General features: G+C 39.5%; 1 protein-coding gene across 1 annotated transcript in view; it reads left to right on the forward strand.

The window, feature by feature from the left end:
• The window catches only part of LOC146474184 (uncharacterized), a 43,144-nt gene extending 30,188 nt beyond the window's left edge, over positions 1-12,956 (forward strand). Inside the window, exons 48-67 of the mRNA XM_085117444.1 lie at positions 217-270; positions 876-929; positions 1,106-1,213; positions 1,750-1,803; positions 1,901-1,954; positions 2,891-2,944; positions 3,434-3,487; positions 4,346-4,399; positions 4,913-4,948; positions 5,472-5,489; positions 5,597-5,614; positions 6,001-6,036; positions 7,024-7,056; positions 7,312-7,383; positions 7,480-7,506; positions 8,048-8,171; positions 8,263-8,369; positions 9,039-9,122; positions 10,495-10,716; positions 12,725-12,956. Of these exons, the coding sequence (XP_084973570.1) occupies positions 217-270; positions 876-929; positions 1,106-1,213; positions 1,750-1,803; positions 1,901-1,954; positions 2,891-2,944; positions 3,434-3,487; positions 4,346-4,399; positions 4,913-4,948; positions 5,472-5,489; positions 5,597-5,614; positions 6,001-6,036; positions 7,024-7,056; positions 7,312-7,383; positions 7,480-7,506; positions 8,048-8,171; positions 8,263-8,369; positions 9,039-9,122; positions 10,495-10,716; positions 12,725-12,871 (1,410 nt within the window). The 3' untranslated portion in view covers positions 12,872-12,956. The remainder of the gene's footprint in view (positions 1-216; positions 271-875; positions 930-1,105; positions 1,214-1,749; positions 1,804-1,900; positions 1,955-2,890; positions 2,945-3,433; positions 3,488-4,345; positions 4,400-4,912; positions 4,949-5,471; positions 5,490-5,596; positions 5,615-6,000; positions 6,037-7,023; positions 7,057-7,311; positions 7,384-7,479; positions 7,507-8,047; positions 8,172-8,262; positions 8,370-9,038; positions 9,123-10,494; positions 10,717-12,724) is intronic.
• The last annotated feature ends 7,413 nt before the right edge of the window (positions 12,957-20,369 follow it).

Below are 20,369 nucleotides of genomic sequence, written 5' to 3' on the forward strand. Positions count from 1 at the left end.
TATTGGGCTTCTGTTTGGGTAACTCTTCGTCCCAGCACTTTCTATCTTATCTTCTGCATAAAGTAGTGATTGAAACAAAAGAAAGGAACGACATATGAAAATTTAGTAGGAGTGAGCCATATATGGATGATGTGGTGATGTATACCCATTATTAACTTAGAAAAATTAAATCACTGTTTTATGAAGTGTAACAATTTTGTTTGTGTTGATTTTTAGGGTGAGGTTGGTCGTCGTGGAACGATGGGCTCTCCTGGTGACACAGGAAACAATGTAAGCGCGCTTGGTTATTTATTGTTATTTTTTTCGCTTAAAGGAGCCGCTTTTTTGAAAGCTCCGATAACTTACCCGGCCAGAAAACTTAATTTTCTTGCGCAATAGCCCTCAATAGAGGGTCAAAATGTCTTGATTTCAAAGGGATGTTAAACGTAGCTGACATACATATAGTCCCATCCTTCAATGAATACTGTAATGCACTAGCATCCCATGCATGAGAGGAGTAGAAGATAATCCTAGTCAGTTATGTATTAGGAAATAACCTTTTAACCCCTAATATCAAAGAACAAACTCTCCTATCTTGCCCCCATTCTTTTTCTTATAAACGTACCAGGAAGATGTTATAAAAATATCAAGAAAATTCACCTGGGTGATCATATCCTTAATTCACACGACCTCAATGGTTTAATAAACATTGATATTACAAGGAGAAATTTGATGCTGATCACTGAGAAGCGCCAGTCCTCTGGTCAGGCACTCTTGTTGGGAGACAAGCTTTATCTTGTCATTTGTTCTTAACGTCATCTCTTTGAATGAAAATTTAAGAAAGAAACAAAATGATCACAAAGAAATAAAATGAATGATAAAGGCACTCTTTTCAGGGACCAGCTGGAGCGATGGGATCTATCGGAGCACCAGGACAACCTGGATCAAAGGTACGTTAAAAAAATTCTTCTTTCATCTGCAGTTAAAATATGTGAATTTCATATATTTCCCTTTTTGTGAAAACAAACCTAGCCCACCCCAGGTAGGAGTGTTTAGGAAAAGGTACAAACATCGCGCTAGCTGAGATCTGAGGTTCTTGTCAAAACCTATCATTTTTCTGTTATAGGGTGAGGTAGGACAGCTTGGAATGCAAGGCAACACAGGATTACCAGGCGCACCCGGTGTACCTGGTCTTCCCGGAACAAGGGGATCAAGTGGACCTAGTGGCCCTGACGTAAGTATATGGACGAAACTCAAACCTGTGTTATCCTCACGTATGAATGAATACTTAATTAAGAGGCCAAGTGGTTTTCTATTCCATCAAGGAGACTGCTTGATCATGTTGGTAATGTTGATTGCATAAACGTTGTATCAAATGCAATTTGAGGGGGGTGAGGGGGGGGGGGGGGGGTTAATCTCTCTTTAGCAACAATATCCCCCTTTGAACTTTGTTTATCGTTAACCCGGTCGCTTGCGAAACGTTAAACTGCACAGTTTACTCTCGCTGTGCTGAGGGACTTTCCGTTATTTTTTAACAGGAATTGATTGTACGGTGAATGTTAAATACAGAAATTGTTACCAAAAAAACCACCGCTATTTATGTCGTCGCGGGTTACAAATAAGTATGCCCTGAAAAATTCAAAATTGCCTTTGAGTTAGCGTCTCTTTTATTGGCCATCTTAGTCGGAAATTCTTTAGACTTATTGTTATAAAGAAAAACTCCATACCTTCGATATGCTTTAAACATCCATATTTGTTTGCTCATCTCAGGGAACGCCTGGTAAAGCAGGTGACTCAGGACTTCAGGGAAGACCCGGTGGTACAGTAAGTCATTTTGACCAGCGATCGATCCATCATTTACGATCTTAAGTTTTACTACAGAAGAATTGCTCGGGTCTCAGTTTTTTTTTTGTCTTTTTAGGGAGACCGTGGTGAGCCTGGCGATTTAGGAATTAAAGGACCCGAAGGTTCCAAGGTGTTAACAATTTATTTCTGTCTCATAACAGTTTCTGTTTATGATAATATGAGGAGGGTCGGTGATTACAGCCCCGTTGCCGTTGTGTTGTTTCCTCGACAAGAAACCGTCCCACACATTATCTCCCTCTACCCCGCTATATAAGTAATTTCCCCTGTCATGCCATGCTGGGTATCCTGTGATGGCATAGCATCCCATCCAGGAAGGAGTAGTAATACTCCAAGTCACTTCATACTGGTATCCTGTGATGGACTAGCATCCCATCCAGGGGGAGTAGTAATACTCCTAGTCACTTTATGCTGGTTATCCTGCAGTAATACTCCTGGTCACTTCATGCTGGGTATCCTGTGATGGACTAGCATCCCATCCAGTAAGTAAGTAATTTATTTAATGTCAAATACACAGGGGGTGGTCTCCCAGTCCCCCAAGCCACAGGCTCATGATAAAAGTGTTTGAAAATATAAAAAAAGCTAATAGCTATTAATTAAATTAAAAAATAACATCTATCTCTAAAGATAAATAAATAAAAATAAATCAGATCAAAGGTAATTGCTGCATACTCCTTGCTGCATACTCCTTGTCACTTCATGCTGGGTATCCTGTGATGGACTAGCGTTCCATCCAGGAGGGAGTAGTAATACTCCTAGTCACTTCATGTTGGGTATCCTGTGATGGACTCGCATCCCATCCAGGGGGGAGTAGTAATACTCCAAGTCACTTCATGTTGGGTATCCTGCGATGGAACAGCGTCTCATCAAGAACGGAGATGAGTAGTAACACTCCTATTTGCTTGATGCTGCAAAGACCAGGTTAAGCTCCGTGGTTCACCGATTTCACTCGTTTTCATCGCCTCCTTCCTATGCTTTATTGGGTGTAAGAAGTTTGATACCTTACTGACAATTTACTAAGAAATTCAAATTTTTGATCACATTTTAGGGAGACCGAGGTGATCATGGACAGCAGGGACCACCTGGGGGGTCAGGAGCTAAGGTAAAAAAATGGAAAATACGAAAAATAGAATGAATAAATGAAAAATCCTTTGTTGGTAGACGTGTGTAGCTCTGCCGTCCTTAAACACAAATCGAAAGATTATTTGGATGAGATGGAGTGACATGTCCATAAGTGGGAAAAAGTGAGAGACGTTAGTCTTTAATAGTAAAGGGATGACTTCACCGGCATCTTTGGCTTAGGTTGGGCTCTTCCACACCAAGCCTCGCTACCGTGATTACGTCTCTCCATCTCATCTTTATTTGGTTGCTCTTTTCTCCCTTTCTGTAGGTCTTTCCCTCTATCTATGATGTTCCTAACTCGATATGTGTTCCGCTCATAAGTAGCAACTAATGTTTGGCTTTATCAACAGAGTTTATAGGTAATTTGGCCACCGTAATGGGGATTGGAATGCTAGCCCTTCGTCAGAGCGGATTATTAGGAAGCACGATTGAAAACTGATCACTAACATTTTTTAATTGTTATTTTAAGGGATCAGAAGGTTCGGTCGGACTGCGAGGCGAACCTGGGACTCGTGGAGAAAGGGTACGTCAATTCATATACCTTATTCAATGATTTTACGGGTAACACCTGAACACACACGGATATTTTACGGGCTGTGTGATATTTTTTTTAGGGCCCTTCAGGGACGGTAAAAATTGCGAGTAATTCCATAGAAAAAGATATTTGCTATTCCACGTCATTTTCATTGTGATTTATCTCAGACGCTCAGCTGGAAACCGGTCTCTCCTTACGTCGACTTCCTTCCCTCCACGCCCGTGTTTCTTGCGGCTCGCTGCCTCGCGGCCCGCTGCATCCGGCATCGCGCTCTAGAAGGAATAAGGAGAAAAAAGAGACTGCTCACAGTCTAAGTATTTGAAATCTAAGCAACCATGAACGCCATAGGTGATCACATATTAACGATTCGATTCAGTCCGTGCACTTATATTATCAAACTATTCACAGTCCCCAAGTTTTCCGTGGGATTTTCGAGACTTGTACGCTTCGATCAAACTTCCGCCATCTTAGTTTGGGGAGCCAAACGGGGGGAGTACCTAAACTACCGAGGGGGGCCCTAGTCAGTACGTTGAGTTGAGGAGGAGGAGCGAGAAAAATTTTCCCGCCTTCGCCCCACTCCCCCTCCCCTCGAAGCGTACGAGTCCCGAAAATCCCACGGAAAACTTGGGTACTGTGAACAGTCTACTTATATTATGTTTCCAGTATATAAATGCGGATGTGATACTATCTTTCAATTCTTGTTTTCCTAAAATTCAAACATTTGATGTCTTCTTTCACTTGAAGTCATATTTGCTAAAACTGATAAGTTGCTTTATGGTTCTTCACGTTATTATTTTAAGCCTTTTCTTTCATTAACTGTACCAAAAATCCTTATTTCTTTTCCAGGGTCCAAAGGGATTGCAGGGGTCCCCCGGGGCGGAAGGACTCCAAGGTACTCAAGTGAGTATGCTTCCCATCATTCTTTTCATTTTCTGCTTTGCTCCCTCTACATTTTTTTCTGAGGAGAGGAGGCATTCGTTGGGATCGCGACTCTGATATTGGTAGTGAAGAGAATCCGTTACACTTGGCGGGTGGGGAGGGGAGGGGGGGGGAAGGAGTTATTTAAGTACTTTTTTCTCGGGATTTCAACTCTTCTCCGAAACAACGTAAACGGGGGTTGCGTAATAGCAAGGTGTCTACAACTGAAAAGTTGACTGTATTTTATTGACCTTGTATTTTATGACAAATGAAAAGCAGACAATTGCAGGAGTGGACGATGGAATATAGAATGAAATGGGAAGATTGTTTCAGAGATTTTCCTCGGTATTTTGTTTGTGGTCATAGGAAACAAAGAAACAAAAAGTAAAATCAAATCAAATGATTACAGTGCAGTGTTAAGAGACTGGTTAATTTGTACTCAAAAGTGTCTTTCAAACAGGAGTTTTAATTGTTTTAATTCTGTGTTGATTACAGGGCACTGAAGGTCCTCTTGGTTTCGAAGGTCAAAGGGTATGACGTTACTTTATTTCGTTCAGTCATCACGATTCTGATACTGCTCGATATGTTTTGTTTATCTAATGGAGAGATTTAGAATCGCGTTTCACGGCAAACGGCAAAACGTGAGATTTGTGTTTATTCTCTTATTCGCGTTGAAAAAGTTAGTACACAAATGAGAATAATGCAAAATAATTCTGATCTTTGATGCTAACGCATCCCTGTCGTTTTTCATAAACGTAATTCTAAATGTCTCTAATGTTTTTGCTGCCCCTACGAAGCTGGGGGACTCGTTGGCTGCGCAAAGCTTAGAGTACTGTTCTACGAGTGTCGTCACGCAACGCTCCTCCCCACGCGTTGCGTGACGGCACTAAGAACGGCTGCGAAGGAGACAAAGCTTATATGACACGGTGAAGTCACCGCTCCAACTAGAGTGAAGGCTGATCAGTTTATATGCGCACATTTTTACATCTTTTGAATATTTTGTACAGGGAAGATAGAAACTAACGGATTTCTGTTTCATTTTCTCTAATTCAAGGGAGATCCTGGTGACAGGGTGAGTTTTTTTTATAAGTCATTTACATAAGTCTTATGATTGAGTAATCCCATCAGAGAATGTTGAAAATAGTTCTGACTCATTTTGTATTTTTTTACTTTCTATAGGGCCTTGAAGGAGAACCGGTATGAAGTTTCGTGTGTGTTTTTGTTGCATTAATTGCTGTTGTTGTACATTGTTGTTTCTCATGTTTAGCCAGAATATCAACATCTCGTTAACTTAGTTGGTATTTTCAATCCCTGCACTGGCAGTTTAAGACCTTGCCATTTCTCTGCCCAAACTACACTGATAAGAAGGCTTAGAAAGGGTGTGCTAAACCCGTAAAAATGCTTATTAATTCAGTTGGAAAATGATCAAGTGAGGAGACTACTACTTGTTGTCTCCCGAAGTGCTATTAAGCGCACACTGAATCTTCTAGGTCGTAACGAAGTATATTGAATATCGTTCTGTCCTTTGGCCGAAAAAGCGACATCCATTAATAAATTTGCACGACTGATATTTTCACTTCCAGGGACGCCCAGGAACCCCAGGCCCTCCCGGTCCCACGGTAAGTATCACAAATTTTCTTTCCCCCTTTAATGGCCCAATACGACCATTATGATCAGGGAAAAAAAAGTCCCGTCTATGGCGACGGCAACGAAAACATCACTTGAAAAATAACTTATTTGTTTTTCTTCGCGACTATTCCAACTCATCCAACTTGTACAAGAACAGCGAACTACCCAGGAACCAAACTGGTAGGTGTGGCGTTCGAGTTAAGTACAAGTAATGGAATGAGAAATTCACCCTCGTATGCTCACGTTCTCCACAAAACCTTGAATTTGGTAATTTCATGTTTTGTTTTGCAGAGGACGGCAAAGAAATGTACCAAAATTTAAAACGCACTTGCAGGTCAATTGTTTTCCCTGATTAAACCTATTGTTTTGCGGCGTTGCCGTTGCCGTCGCCGTCGTCGTTGCTTAAGCTCCCTTTTATACGAGTACTCGCGCGGTTTGCTCGTTCAAACTACTTTTGCGCCTTATAGAAGTCGCTTGGTTTTAGGCGACTTAACTAAAAATAGCGTTGTTCTTACTGACCGACTATATTGTGTAAGAAATGACTGTTGAAACGCAAAGAATAATAGGCCATTTTACAGTTGTGTGCTTAGTGACCTTGCCTTGGATTGGAAGCGAGGCTGGGGACACCTTATCTTGATACAAACCTCACCGCTTTTCATATGTAGACCATGCTGTTCTTATGCTAACCAGTTGCATTTACATATGATAAGCACTGGGGTTTGTATCAAAACAAGGTCACCCCCAGCCTCGCTTACAATCCAAGGCCAGTTCACTAAACACACAACTGTAAAATTTATGTGATTACTCCTTGTCATGTTTGCATGTAAGTGTTATTTTAAAGACGCAACTTATTTTGTCAATTACATCAAGATAAAGTCGATCCTTATATTGTATGCTTCTACAAAACCAACACTTGAAATGCGATTGTACAAATTCTGAGCTTGAGCCGTTAACAAACCATTTTTCTTTTCCACTAGACCGACATTGGGACACTTGGCGGTTTTGTCCAGGTAAGAAATAACAAATACAAATGAGATAAGCGGGTTCAAACGCGCCTAGCTGTCATGTACCATACTTAATACATTTTCGCTCGAACGCTGTATAATCGATGTGACAACGACTTCATGGATTATCTTAAAGCCCTTGTCAAACGGCGCATGATAGTCGATGATAGTTGATGATAGTCAAAACTATAGTCACATATTGACGTTTACAGATAGTTATTTCTATAGTTTCAAGTCTTTTATAGACTGTTTATATTTCAGCGATGGAACAACGAACGTTACGGCTCTTACGATGTTGGCAACGAGAAGGCGGAGCTGTATCGAAGTTCCAAGGTAGGCCTACTAGAATTCACTTCTCCAACTGCGCTTTATATCGCATTTGCGTTGCTTTGATGATTTTTATAAGATGAAGTTTTATTTTTCTTGTAGAGTGAAATTACGCCGTTAATAGATCCGGTAAGCAAACTTTGCGAAACTTTATCTTTTCTTTTTACGGATACCTTACCTTAAAAGAAACGTCCGTTCATAATGTCTTATCATGCTTCATTTCTAATCTTCCAGTAAGTAGATATCTCTTTCTCTTCTCTCTCAAAAACACCCAGAATCGAATTAAGAGGAAAATCGAATAGTCCATCTTAGGTTTTCATCTACAAGACGATTAAACAATACACTGGTAATTTCATGGAATTAAGACGGAACTTTATCAAAAAAAAGAATACCTTCTGTAAGCGAGAATCTCTCTTCACTTCTGGTGAAGTGGGTATCCTCAAAAAAATTAGCATAAATTCAAGATACGATTGTATCTTTGGAGACCCAGGGGCAACAAATAGTGGGGACGAGAATTCGACTTTTTTCCTCGTCCCCACTATCAGCTCCTGGTCGACTGGTAAAAATAATTTCCCTACCCATATCACATGGTAGTTTTTGCTGCGCCCTGTCCTTTCCGCTTTATATATAAACTCAGCTATGACGCTGTTGTGTTTTTGTTCTGTCTCAGATGAATCTTAATTTCGCTTTGCTCAATTACCAACTTGAACTGTACAATAAACCAAACGGTACCAAAGATTTCCCTGCCAAGACTTGTAAGGACCTTATCATGTGCTACCCAGATCTTAAAAGTGGTAAGTTGCATGTGATGCGTAAAGGCCTGGTTTTCACTTGCGATCCAAACACATATTTTGTAAAATAAACTTTATTGTTATGTCTTTTCAGGTGAATTTTGGGTTGATCCAAATGAAGGCGTTCCTGAAGATGCCATTCAGGCGTACTGCGATTTTTCTTTTAATGCAACATGTTTGTACTCAAGCAAAGAAAGTAAGGTAACCTTACTCTACCGCTACTGCAGTGTCGAACTAAATTGAATTCGGTAATTGCGTGACGATGGCACGGCAGCGCTTTCAAACATCGAATTTTATCCAGTCGCGCGAAATCCAAAATAATTTGAAAGCGAAACTGTTCCTTAGGGGTATTACACATCCAAAATGGCGGATAGAAATGCAAGTGAGAACTAGAAGAAGTTTGCTTTCCTCGAGACGATTTTGGAGGCTAGAGGTGCCTTCTTGAAGTTCTCATTTCTTTTTCCTTGCGAGCCTTGGAGTGTTCTGGCTTTTCCGCATAAGGGTCGTTCATCAGGGTCTTCCTCGTTTGATTCTCAATCCATGCTAGGTGTAGAGCGGTGTGGCACTGAGTCTTGCTCATCAGAAAATTTAGAAGAAGACATTGTGTACTAAATGATGGAACTTGGTCAAGTTGGCACAGTTTTTGTTATTTCCTCTTGCCGAAGAGCCCACAGTCAGCTAAAGCATGCGCGGTATATTTCCTTAACTTATGAATTGAATTCAACACGGCACTAGCATGACATTTGAAATCATGCCCCTGTCGAATTTAATTGTCATGTGGAACTAAATTCAAGTTGCCTCAACGAGTGGTCTCAAACCTCGAGCTACTGCCGTATCGTGCCGTGATTCATTTTTTCCTTGTCTCTACAGCCATTCGTTTCCCAAAAGAAGAAATGGTATTCAGGACCAGATGAGTACAAATGGTTAAGGGAAGATCTCGGAACGTTTGAGAAGGTAATGACAGAAATGTGGACTTATCTTGTTCTAGAATTAGGATCATGGGGCTTATTCAGAGCTGAGTGGGAGATGTGAAGACTTAGGAAAACGATTTCCGGTGAAAATTAATTTGAGTGTTGAGATCAAGGAAACTGAGGTGATCCCTTCGCTCTTTCCTTTTTATAAGAATGTTGTTTTTCCGGCCCAGGCTGAATATTCTTATTTTTCCGCCGGTGTTAGGCTGAAAATATTCTTGTGAATGTTCTTAGATTATAGCGTATGACATTTTCGTTTTAGAATGTATTGGAGTATCAATTAATAATAATAATAATAATAATAATCAATTTATTATTATTATTAATTGATACCCCAATACATTCTAAAACGAAAATGTGTTACAAGTGTTTGGTGTCTAGATCTGTATTGAACTGTCATTAGCATCGAACATTTGGCTAGTGCAGGTTTTTATCGTTTTATTGGCTAGTTTCAGTTGCCGTTTAGAGAAAGGAAGGATTTAATAGTTTAGTTAAAACATATGATTGTATTGTATTTACAAATTTCAGCACACAAATTATATTTCAAAATCTCAGCCTCGGGTTTATTTTTAAAATGTTCTTAAAATTTCGCAAATTTCAGCCTCAATATCCTTATAAAATAAATTCTTATATAAAAAAGAGTGTATTGATGTTGTGTTTGTGGAAAATGAATCAAACAGAATTTCGTAAAGGGAACAAATGGATGCTGTGCCGCTATAACTAAGAACAGAAATGATTGATCTGTAGTGTATGTTAAAGTGCTAAGGGAACCCGTGAAATTCCTACAAGGCATTAGCGTTATTCCTCAGTAAGGAAATGAGAGACCTCACGAGGCAAACGGAAAAAATATTTAAAGATAGTGCCTACTAATACCGAAGTATTTTTGCGCGGTTTATGACTATGCGGAAAAAGCAGATTTTAGCAAGGGCTATTGGAATCCAAAAAGAAAATTGGGGGTAACCACGCATTTTTCAGAGATAATTAAGCAACAATAATTCAAAAAACCACTAAAATACAAAGCAATGTATGGCGTTTTTTTTTCATATTGAAGCTTTATTATCTCTGAAAAATGCATGGTTACCCCCAATTTTCTTTTTGAATACCAAGAGCACTTGCTAACTTCTGCTTTCTCTGCATAGTTTTAAACTGTGCAAAAATATCCCTGTTTTAGTTGGCACTTACCCATAGGAAACTCGAGTATCTCGAGATGCGCAGAACGTATGCGCAGCAACAAAAGTATGCTGAGAAGTAAGTAAGTAGAGCAGACTTTAAATAGTCTATACAACCAACTTATATCAGTCCTCCACTTTGAGGATGGCAGTCTGTGGATACATTTTTTTCTGTTCTGTTTCCAGATCAAGTATGTCAAGCACTCAAGCCAGCTCTTATTTCTGCGACTGCTGAGCGACCGCGCTATCCAGAACATCACCTATCACTGTAAAGACTCGGTCGCTTGGTACAACGAACAGCTTAATGACGTCACCAAGTCCCTCAGAATTAAGACGGCTAATGGGGTCATCATTCACTCGAGCTCGTCCAACAAGTTTAAGCCAAGGGTAATCACGGACGAATGTCGGGTGAGTAGAAACATGATTCAACTGTAATAATAATAATAATAATAATAATAATAATAATAATAATAATAATAATAATAATAATGATTATAATAATAATGATAATAATAATAATGTTTAATGCTTATATTGCGCTTTTTACATAAGCGCATCACAGTAATAAAATTATACATAATAATCTAATAATTATAAATAAATAACGACTATATAAGAATTGAAACCCTAACAATTTTACAATATATCCATCTTATAAATACTTATAAAGAAAGGAAAAAGCTACAAACCAAACTTCTATAACATACTACTGAACAACTCTCTAAAATAATAAGTCTTTAACATGGTTTTGAAGGTGTTGAGTCAGTCTGACTTCTAATGTTTGCCGGCAGGGCATTCCAAGTCTTAGGGGCAGACGCTGAAAAAGCTCTATCTCCCAATGTACACTTAAATCTTATGAAGGATCCTGCAGCAATACCCCTAAATGCATTGAGCGTAATGAATAGCCTTCGTTATGTCTAAATTGTATAAGATTACGCAAATATGCTTGTGTAGAAAAACGAATTACCTTAAAAAAGTTAATATTGCTATTTTATAACTAATTCTATACTTAACGGGCAGCCAATGGAGGGTAAAAAGAACAGGTGAATAGGTAGAAACAATTTAAAGACTTTTGTTCTTGGGCCATCGTAGCTTGATCAGAAATAAAACACAAACAGCGGTAATATGCTGCCCTAGCAGCAAATGTCAGCAACTGTCGAGGCTGCAACCTATGCCGAGAATGACTAGGGTTTACATGATTTTTTGCGATTGATGTATGAAATTTTATTAATATGGTTTACGATGTAAAATTTAATTCATTTTTTAGAATTTTCTAGAATTTAGTTAGGCGTCCACTATTAGTAGAGGGGACTTCTCCCCTCAGCTACATTTCTTGACACGTTAATAAAGTTATTATTATTATTATTATTATTATTATTATTAATAAACATCATAAACTTGCGCATTTTATATAAATATATATGAAACGCCAAGTTTAGCGGTGATAAACATTATAAACTTGCGCATTCTATTTAAACTACGTCAAGTTTATATAAAATACGCAAGTTTATAATGTTTATCACCGCTGTTCGTGTTTTATTTCTGATCAAATTCTAAGTCTAAATCAGGGGTTTGGAGAACGAGAGGAGGGACCTGCACCAATTACAACGTCTTACATGGTTGGTCGAGAAGACAAAAGAACGAACAACAGAACAATGTTTCCAGCCCTCAAAAAACAATGCAGCTGCAGGTTATCAGGGTCCAGTGAAAAAAAAGAGCTTTTGAAGGATGCAGGTCTACAAATGTATTGGAACGAGAGAGTAGCCAAGAATTTAAGTTCTCGCGCCAGTCTACTCGCGAATCTCGACCTTTTATTGGCGTGAGGACCCGCGGTAGACTTCAAGCAGTCTCTTATTTCTCCCAGGAATATTAGACCTCGCGCAAAAACCGACTCGTTCCAGAAGACGCTACGCACATATCGTATTTGCTTGTGGGAGGCGAATTTTGGCGCGCTCGTGCCAAAGTAAGACTTAAGGACGGTGCCTACTAATACAGGAGTATTTTTGTGCGGTTTATGACTATGCGGGAAAAGCAGATTTTAGCAAGGGCTATTGGAATCCATAAAAAAAGTTGGGGGTAACCACGCATTTTCCAGAGATAATTAAGCAACAACAATTCAAAAAAGCAGTAAAATACAAAGCAATATATGGCTGGTTTTTCCATATTGCAGCTTTATTATCTCTGGAAAATGCATGGTTACCCTCAATTTTCTTTTAGGATACCAAAGGCAGTTGCTAAGCTCTGCTTTCTCGGCATAGTTTTAAACCGCGTAGAAATATACCTGTATTAGTAGGCACCACCCATAGGAAACCCGAGGATCTCGAGATGTGCAGGACATATGCGCAGTAACTAAAGTAGGCATTGTCCTTAAGGGCTACCATAACATTTTTCATCTCTGTTGTTTTCTTTCTGCCAGGTCAAAAACGGCACATGGCTTCACACGGTCATCCAGATTGACACCTCTAAACCAGACCGCCTTCCTATAGTGGATGTGGCAGCGTATGACATCGGAGACGATGACGAAGAATTTGGACTCGAAATAGGGCCTGTCTGCTTTTATTAACTGTACTATCAAATTCCACTTTGCCTTTCTTTTACTGACCTAAAATGCCAGGATGTGTAATATAAGTCTTAACTTATTTCCTCGATTTGTCTTTACTGGTGTTCGTTGTAATGTGTTTCTGTGAGTGTGCACCCGTCATTTAAACGGAAAATATTTTTAGAAACTACGCAATGGATTACGACAAACTGAAATATTTGGAAACGAAATCGTAGGTTAATTGTGTGATGTATGTCAAAAATATATTAACAAAAGAATGAAAAATTTCGCAATGAATCGTTGAAATTGAACTGAAAAAAATGAAGGGACAATAGATCTATCATTTTTATCAGGTAACATGCCTTGGCGTAAAGAAATGTTTTTATGCCAGCCTATTGAAGGAAAGGTTCGCCTTTGAGGCATTTATTTATCCTGTCTCTACGTTAAAACTGTTAACCTGGAATAATGTTCACACTTTTTTTTCTTCCTTCTAGAAATCCGGAATATACATGTACGTCGAGCTTGCGTTAGAGAGACACCACACACATTTAATTTCCTAAAAAGAATTAGAAAAAAGAAAAGTGCAAAATAATTCTGGCCTTCGATGCTAACACAAAACTACTCATCTTCACTCAGAAGCGGAAAACAGCGAGTGGCAAATCCAGGTAGTCACGTGGTCATTTTCTCCGTTTGTGGTACATGTGATCCTAAATCTCTCTAATAGTAACAATTACGGAGGTAAAAATTTTTCGCTTTATTTTGATCTCCTTGCTTCAGTAAAAGGAGGTATCTCGACTAAACGAAAAATGCTCTCTTTTTTCTTTCTTTTTCAGGTATGTATATTTAACCGCCAACATTTTTCTAAAATATTCGGATACAGTAGTAACAATAGATACATAAATACACGCATAATCTTAAAGGTTCAGATCCCAGATAATAAAAATTCAGAATAAACAATAGCGCCAGCAATAATTAAAATAGTGAGCAAAACCTACACACAGCTGTCACATCGATTTAAATAAAAATAAGATTGAAAAATACTAGTCATCGCCCTTGACAGCTAGCATAAACTTCAAAGCAATATGTAAGGACAATCAAGCACAAAATGTAGTTCAAATCGCCTTTAATTTGAACGCGTACTTTGGATTGATAATGATGTTGAGCCAGCGTCGAAACGTGCTCGGTTTTATAGTTCTTTAAATGGATTTAAGTAGTCTTTTATTGCGGATTTTTATATTTGAGTACGCTAAAGCTGCTTTCGCTAATTCTTTTCGCACGCTCGCTTATTTTAGTTTCTATAATAGCGGCTCGTGTGCGTTCTATTAATTTATGGGAAAACAAACACTTGTTAGTTTTTTTCTGGTGAAAAGAAACAAGTTTTACTAGCAATTTTTGATAGTACAAGAAATGTAAACTGTATAGGCAACGGTTTTCATAGCACTGGTTTATGTTTTCCAAACTTGAAAACCCGAATACATCTTTGATGAACTTTGGGTGAACACAAATTAAATTTTTCCTTCCTGCTTGGCATGAAGGAAATACACCTCAGAAACTTTTCTCTGTTCGAATGCTCAGTAGAGCTTTGTGCCCCTTGAAAGCTTAACGCGCTAAAAGTACGCCTTCTGATGGGGGGTGAAAGTATTTAACAAAACCATAAACTGCTCTCATTCAATCACAGAATGTAATTTTTTTTTAAGGAAGCTATTTCTGAGCCACGCTCGTCAATGTCTCACGTACACACTTGTCTCGTTCAGCTTAACTTCGCATTTTGACGTATGATATGAAAAATATAGCAGTTAATCAACTTTAGCAGACTGTTATCGCAGGTTTTAGATGGTAACAGGTATACTTCATAATTTGAATATTCACCAGCAATCTTAGTATTAACTATGATATACCTCTATAAAACTGAAGCGTGAAATCTAAACAGCAGTATCTCTTTGAGCCTCTTAAGTGTTTTCCGCTTGCTTGATTGAACGGTTAGTTCAATGGAAAGCAAACGACTTGCTCCATTTTTGAGCGACGAATTTCATTTGTATTATTTTCAGTTTTATATGTAATGACCAAAACTACAATTTTAGAACGAACAGATCCATATATTCTTAAATGTTAGGATGCGAAATTGAATAATAAGCGCGGTTTGTTGCCAACTTATGAAAAAATAGCCAGATAGTTTTCATCGATCTGCTTTAAGAATCTGTGAAAAGAAAACAAATGGTGTCTATAAAATATGGGACAAATTGTGCGTTGATATAATGTCTATTGTTGAACCAGTCACGTCCACATGAAGAGGGTTTCGCATACATGATTTAAATTCATAATTAGTTATATATGCGTACATAACTAAGTGAGGTTGAAGTCACAACGGACAACGTAGAAACGCTCCCTTCATGGATAATTTAACTGTACATCACAGATCAACAGAAGGGTGAACGAAGAAGGTCACGCCCATGGTAAATAACCTTTCGTTTCCTCCAGTTTTGCTATCGTGCAATTCATAGCCATGACGAGCTCCAGTGCTATAGACTTGGGCGTGAACGTTTCTGTTTTTTATTGCTCATACGAACCAATGTTTGTATGGATTTTAAGCGACACAACCACGTTTTACGTTGCATTGATAACTTCACTAATAGCCTCTCCCCTGATCATCCTCCTAAGTATCTTAATAATCATCGCTGTATTGAAGAACAGAGCATTACAAACAAACGCAAACATTTTGCATGCCAGCATGGCAGTGGCGGATTTGTTAGTCGGTGCTGGGTCGTTGCCGTTAAGCATCACCGTAGATGCATTACTCCTCCGAAAGCACTTGAGCACTACGATCTGTGGCATAGCTTTCGCTAACAAAATCGTGTTATGTGCTTCTATCTGTTCGTCACTATATCATGTGACTGTGATTGCTTGGGAGAGATACGTGGCTTTAACGAAATGGATGCAGTACAATGTCATTGTTCAAAGACACCGTGTCAAGACTTTGGCAATAATCGCATGGCTTCTAGCTGTGTTCACAACGACCCCTGTGCGCATCCTGATAATCGCTGGTGTCCCCTTCAATATTTACACTAGGATCTTGAACATAATCCTACTCCTTCCAGCGACGGCGTGTATGGCCCTCATCGGGTACTTCTATGCCAAAGTTTATTTTGGGGCACGGAAACGGCAGGAACAGATTCAATTCGCACGAGCATCTAGCCACGTCCCATGGGTTAGAAACTGGCGGGAGATTCGTATTGCCAACAGAACATTGGTGATAACGATTGTCTTGTTCGTCTACTACATCCCATCGGTTGCCGTTCTTCTCTTCGGGGAGGCTGTTCCATTTCTTCGTACAAGTTCGTTTTTCCGTTGGTCGGAGTTGCTCATTCAACTCTCCTCTTTGGTGAATCCAATTCTTTACTGCCTCGTCCTGAACCGCCGCGTCAGGAATGTGGTGCTTAGAATGCTAGGGATCATCAGGAAATCAGACGCAGACCAGCCTGTAACGCGTGCGTCATCAGCCGCTATCCTACGACTACATTCAAGGCCAACTAAGGAATCTGAATCTAGATTCCTAACTTTGCAAGAGTTTTTATTGGGAATACGGCAACGATTCCAGCGTATCAACAGGCCAGAGTCGCAGAATTGTTATTCGACTATGGTTGGTGTTGTTCACCATAAGGGTTGTACCATCTACAAAAACCATCCTGTGATTGAAAAACCTAAGCCGATGACAGGTTCATGTGACGTTTTCACTGTTGATGTAGATCACCCCAATTCGAAGAGGCGGAAGTCACGAAACAAAATTAACGATGCAACCAAACCAATAAGTCAGAATGAAGAGGAAGATGATCAGAGCCTTTCCAGATACAATCTGCAGCCAGACACAGACCAGTCTGTAATGCGTTCACCATTAACCACTATCCAGACACAGCACTCAAGTCGACCTATGGGAGCTAGACACCTAACTTGGCAAGAGTTTTTGTTAGACGAACGGCAACAATTTGAGGGTATCACCATACCAGAGTCTCAGGATTGTTCTTCAACCATGGTTGACAACACTCATCAGCAGCGTCGCGCCAACAACAAAGCCAATGCAGTGATGGAAACACCTAACCAAGTCATTACTATCGATGTGCATCACTCTGATACGAAGAGACGAAAGCTAGGAAAGAGAACTAGCGATGTAACCAGAAGAAAGTGTCAAAGGCAAGAAGGAGATAATCGGAACCTTCCTAGCTGCGATCAACAGCCAGAGATGGTACGGCCTAGGCGAAATTCAAACCGGGTGGCCCATGTCGATGTATATCAACCCAAACTCAGCAGAGAAAAGACACAAACGTCAACGTCAATGGTGTGACCGCACAAGGGTGCCTGCCGTCATCACACTGAAGACCAAAGTGACCAGAGCCTTCCAAAACAGTAACCAAGCTATGTTGGATAGACCCATACTAGATTCATTACGTGAAGGAAACCGAGTAATTTGAGTCGATGTGCGTCAACCTAAATCCAACGGAAGAAAAAACTGATTAAATACCCAAGTTTAAACACAGCATAAGACAACGCGGGGACAAAATGTGAATTGTGACAACTAATTAAACCCTTCCCGAAAAGAGCCTCAGCCAATGATGGAAAACCCTATGACAGATTCAAACCAATCGGCGTTGTGACCACATAGGAGATCCAACACTACACAGAAGAAATCAGTGTTCAGAGTAAACCAAAAAGCATCGACGTACGTACTGATCGGATCTACGCTACCTTCATAAAGTGTTGTCAAGGAAAACGAAACTTACTAGTTTATAGATTACTTCAAAAACTATAATCATCTGACTTTTCAGTGTAGACTTTTCCAATCAGACCAAATTGAAGAAAATTTACTAGTGATTTGTTTTGGTCAGTTTTCTTTCAAGTGTCCGATTCAAATAGACCTCTTGATGCTAACTGCATGATTTTCTGCGAAGGTCGTATGTAATTCGCCAATGCTAGTCCCCTCGTCATAGCTCAGAACTTGGCATGCCTTCGAAATTCGTAATGTCTCCAACAGTACACAAGCTAAAATGAAACAAGATGAATCTCTTTTTAATGGTATACTTGGCTGTTTCTCCTGGAATGCATGTCATTACTATTTGCAACCGATCTATTTTCCAGGCTATGCATATATCACTGAGCTATTTTCAGAACATCCTTTAAATCACTCATGTTTTCACTCGTATTAGTAATAAGGTGGGTGAATTGATATTATTAAGGTAGGCCATAGTCTATAACACTTTCTAAGCCTCAAGCTGTCTAAACATCGAGAAGATGCCGGAGTTCGGCAGTAGTCCAACACTCAAGCAATGGCGAACAGTTCTTCGAGCAAAAGTGTTGGCAAACTGTTGGCTAGACTAAGAACTAACACTTATTCTTGCCTATGTACCTGTTTCAAAACTTCGTTCGCGGGGGCTGCGTTGGATTGGCAAACTCGCATTTGACTTACGAGAGTTTGAAAAAAACAATGCCTTGTTTCAGAGAGATAAAGCTGTGATAAAAATGCCCCTAAATCGGAATCAGTAAAACAAGTAACTTGTCCTGAAAGCTTCTTCTTAAACCTTGTAAATAATATACGAGTTTGCCAAGTGCCAACTTGAGGTTCGCCGTACGTGTGAAAGCGCCTGTAAGCATGCTAAAGTTCCGTGACCAAGTTGTAAATACTTGTACATATTTGCTAAACTTAACATAAGCTATCGAAATAACATTGCTATAGTCAATTAACCACCGATGTATTCAAGTTGACATTAATATATGTAAAGGTACGTCCTGGAGGATTATGTGAAGAAATTATCGATTTTAATTATTTCATTGTTAAAAAGGAACAGAGTACTAATTTATCCTATTCAGACCAAGTCTTGTTTAACAAAGAGGGGGAGGGGGGCCGGGCATAGGCGGAAGATGAGTCATATGTATGAGATCCCCCTAACGGCCGGGTAAGAATGGTTTTTGGATGCGCACATTACCTACTACAAACCTGTACGGAAGAGAACGGGCTACAATATCCGAGAAACAGGGGCACCCAACAAGGCATTTGAAGATTTAACAAATACGATGTGTTCCAAGACTACAGAACCTTTTCAATACTAGAAATTTTGAAGGAAACGTTTAACACGGAGTTCTTGACATTTATAGCATGCTTGATCAATCCGTGCGCATAGACGGAGAGCATTCCACAAAAATATCTTATATATGTCATCTCCAGAGAATTATAGCAAAATCTAGTTATGTCGTTGGACTATCGTCCGAATAGACAAAGGTCTATCGTGGAAACTTTACCGAAACTATTCGGGTTGAGTGCCCCTGAAGAAAGAAAACATCGTTTAATGGTTTCCCGGGGAAAATTACCGAGCTTAAGATCCGACGACGGCGGGTGTATATGGCGGCAAAAAAGTTGCCAAATAACTTCCGGACAGCCGTCGTGAAAAGTTTCCCGCCGTAGCGGGGTTGTTTACGACGTCAAAATGCCGAGTTTGCCATCGCGTCTAAAACGTGAGTAAAATAATCCCATTTTAGGTCTTATTCGGCGAAATTCTTTGATAGTTTCGATAGTTAAAGGTTTTTCAATCTTAGTGGATCGTTTTATTTGAGTATTTCATGAAGAGAAAAAGATTTTTAAAGGATTAATCTCCGTTTCATTTTGTCGATGTTGGCGGGCTGTCGATGACTACATGGAAAGCCGCTGTGGCTCTGTCACGAAGCCGCCAATTGCAAACCACAACCAGTAAGTTTTTTTTTTTCTTGATGTACTGTTAGGAATATGTATTAAGGTCAATCATTAAATACCCTGTTTGAATTCTGTTGGGTTGTAGCTTCATCGAAATAACGAGTCAACATTCAACATTTAATCTCGGCTCAGTTTGTTGACAATTACACAAAATCGAGCTTGTTTTGATCCAGATCCACCCGACAGTTTTGAATTAACAAGGAAAAAGGCGAAGGAATCATCGCAGAACCAAGTTTTGGTCTATGCAACATTTAATGAAGAAGATACAATATTTCAACTATATTGCATTAAGTCATAATCATGTCGTGGCACGACGTGATTATGGCTCTGGAATGGTGCGATGATTTATTAAACGAATTGTTATATTTACAAGTTTGTTTTAAATCTGGTTTGGAATTGTCTGTACGCATATTTACATGTTGTCTTGTTACCTGCATTGAAAATATTTAATTTTAAATGGCAGAATCTTTATGGAATGGGTAGAAGAAAAAGAAAAATCTGGATTTTTCGACTTAATATATTTTAATCGTACAAGAGAAGAAATCCGCCCTCTGAAATTTCTCCGTCGTCGAAGCTTTCAAGGAGAGGGCTACGAGCCGATCTAAACGAAGCTATAACTACAATAAAAATTATTGAACCCTTTCTTCAACTCGTAGCCGTCCTCCGGTCGGTTTCTTAAGGTTTACTTTTCACGCCTTACGACGGCGGCCTCTCCCCAGTTTTCCACGGTCATAGCTGCCGTCGCAGACACCCGCCGTCGTCGGATCTTAAGCTCCCTATTAACTCGAT

This window comes from Pavona decussata, unplaced genomic scaffold (genome assembly GCF_977016875.1).
Source record: "Pavona decussata unplaced genomic scaffold, jaPavDecu1.1 SCAFFOLD_91, whole genome shotgun sequence".
NCBI lineage: Eukaryota > Metazoa > Cnidaria > Anthozoa > Scleractinia > Agariciidae > Pavona > Pavona decussata.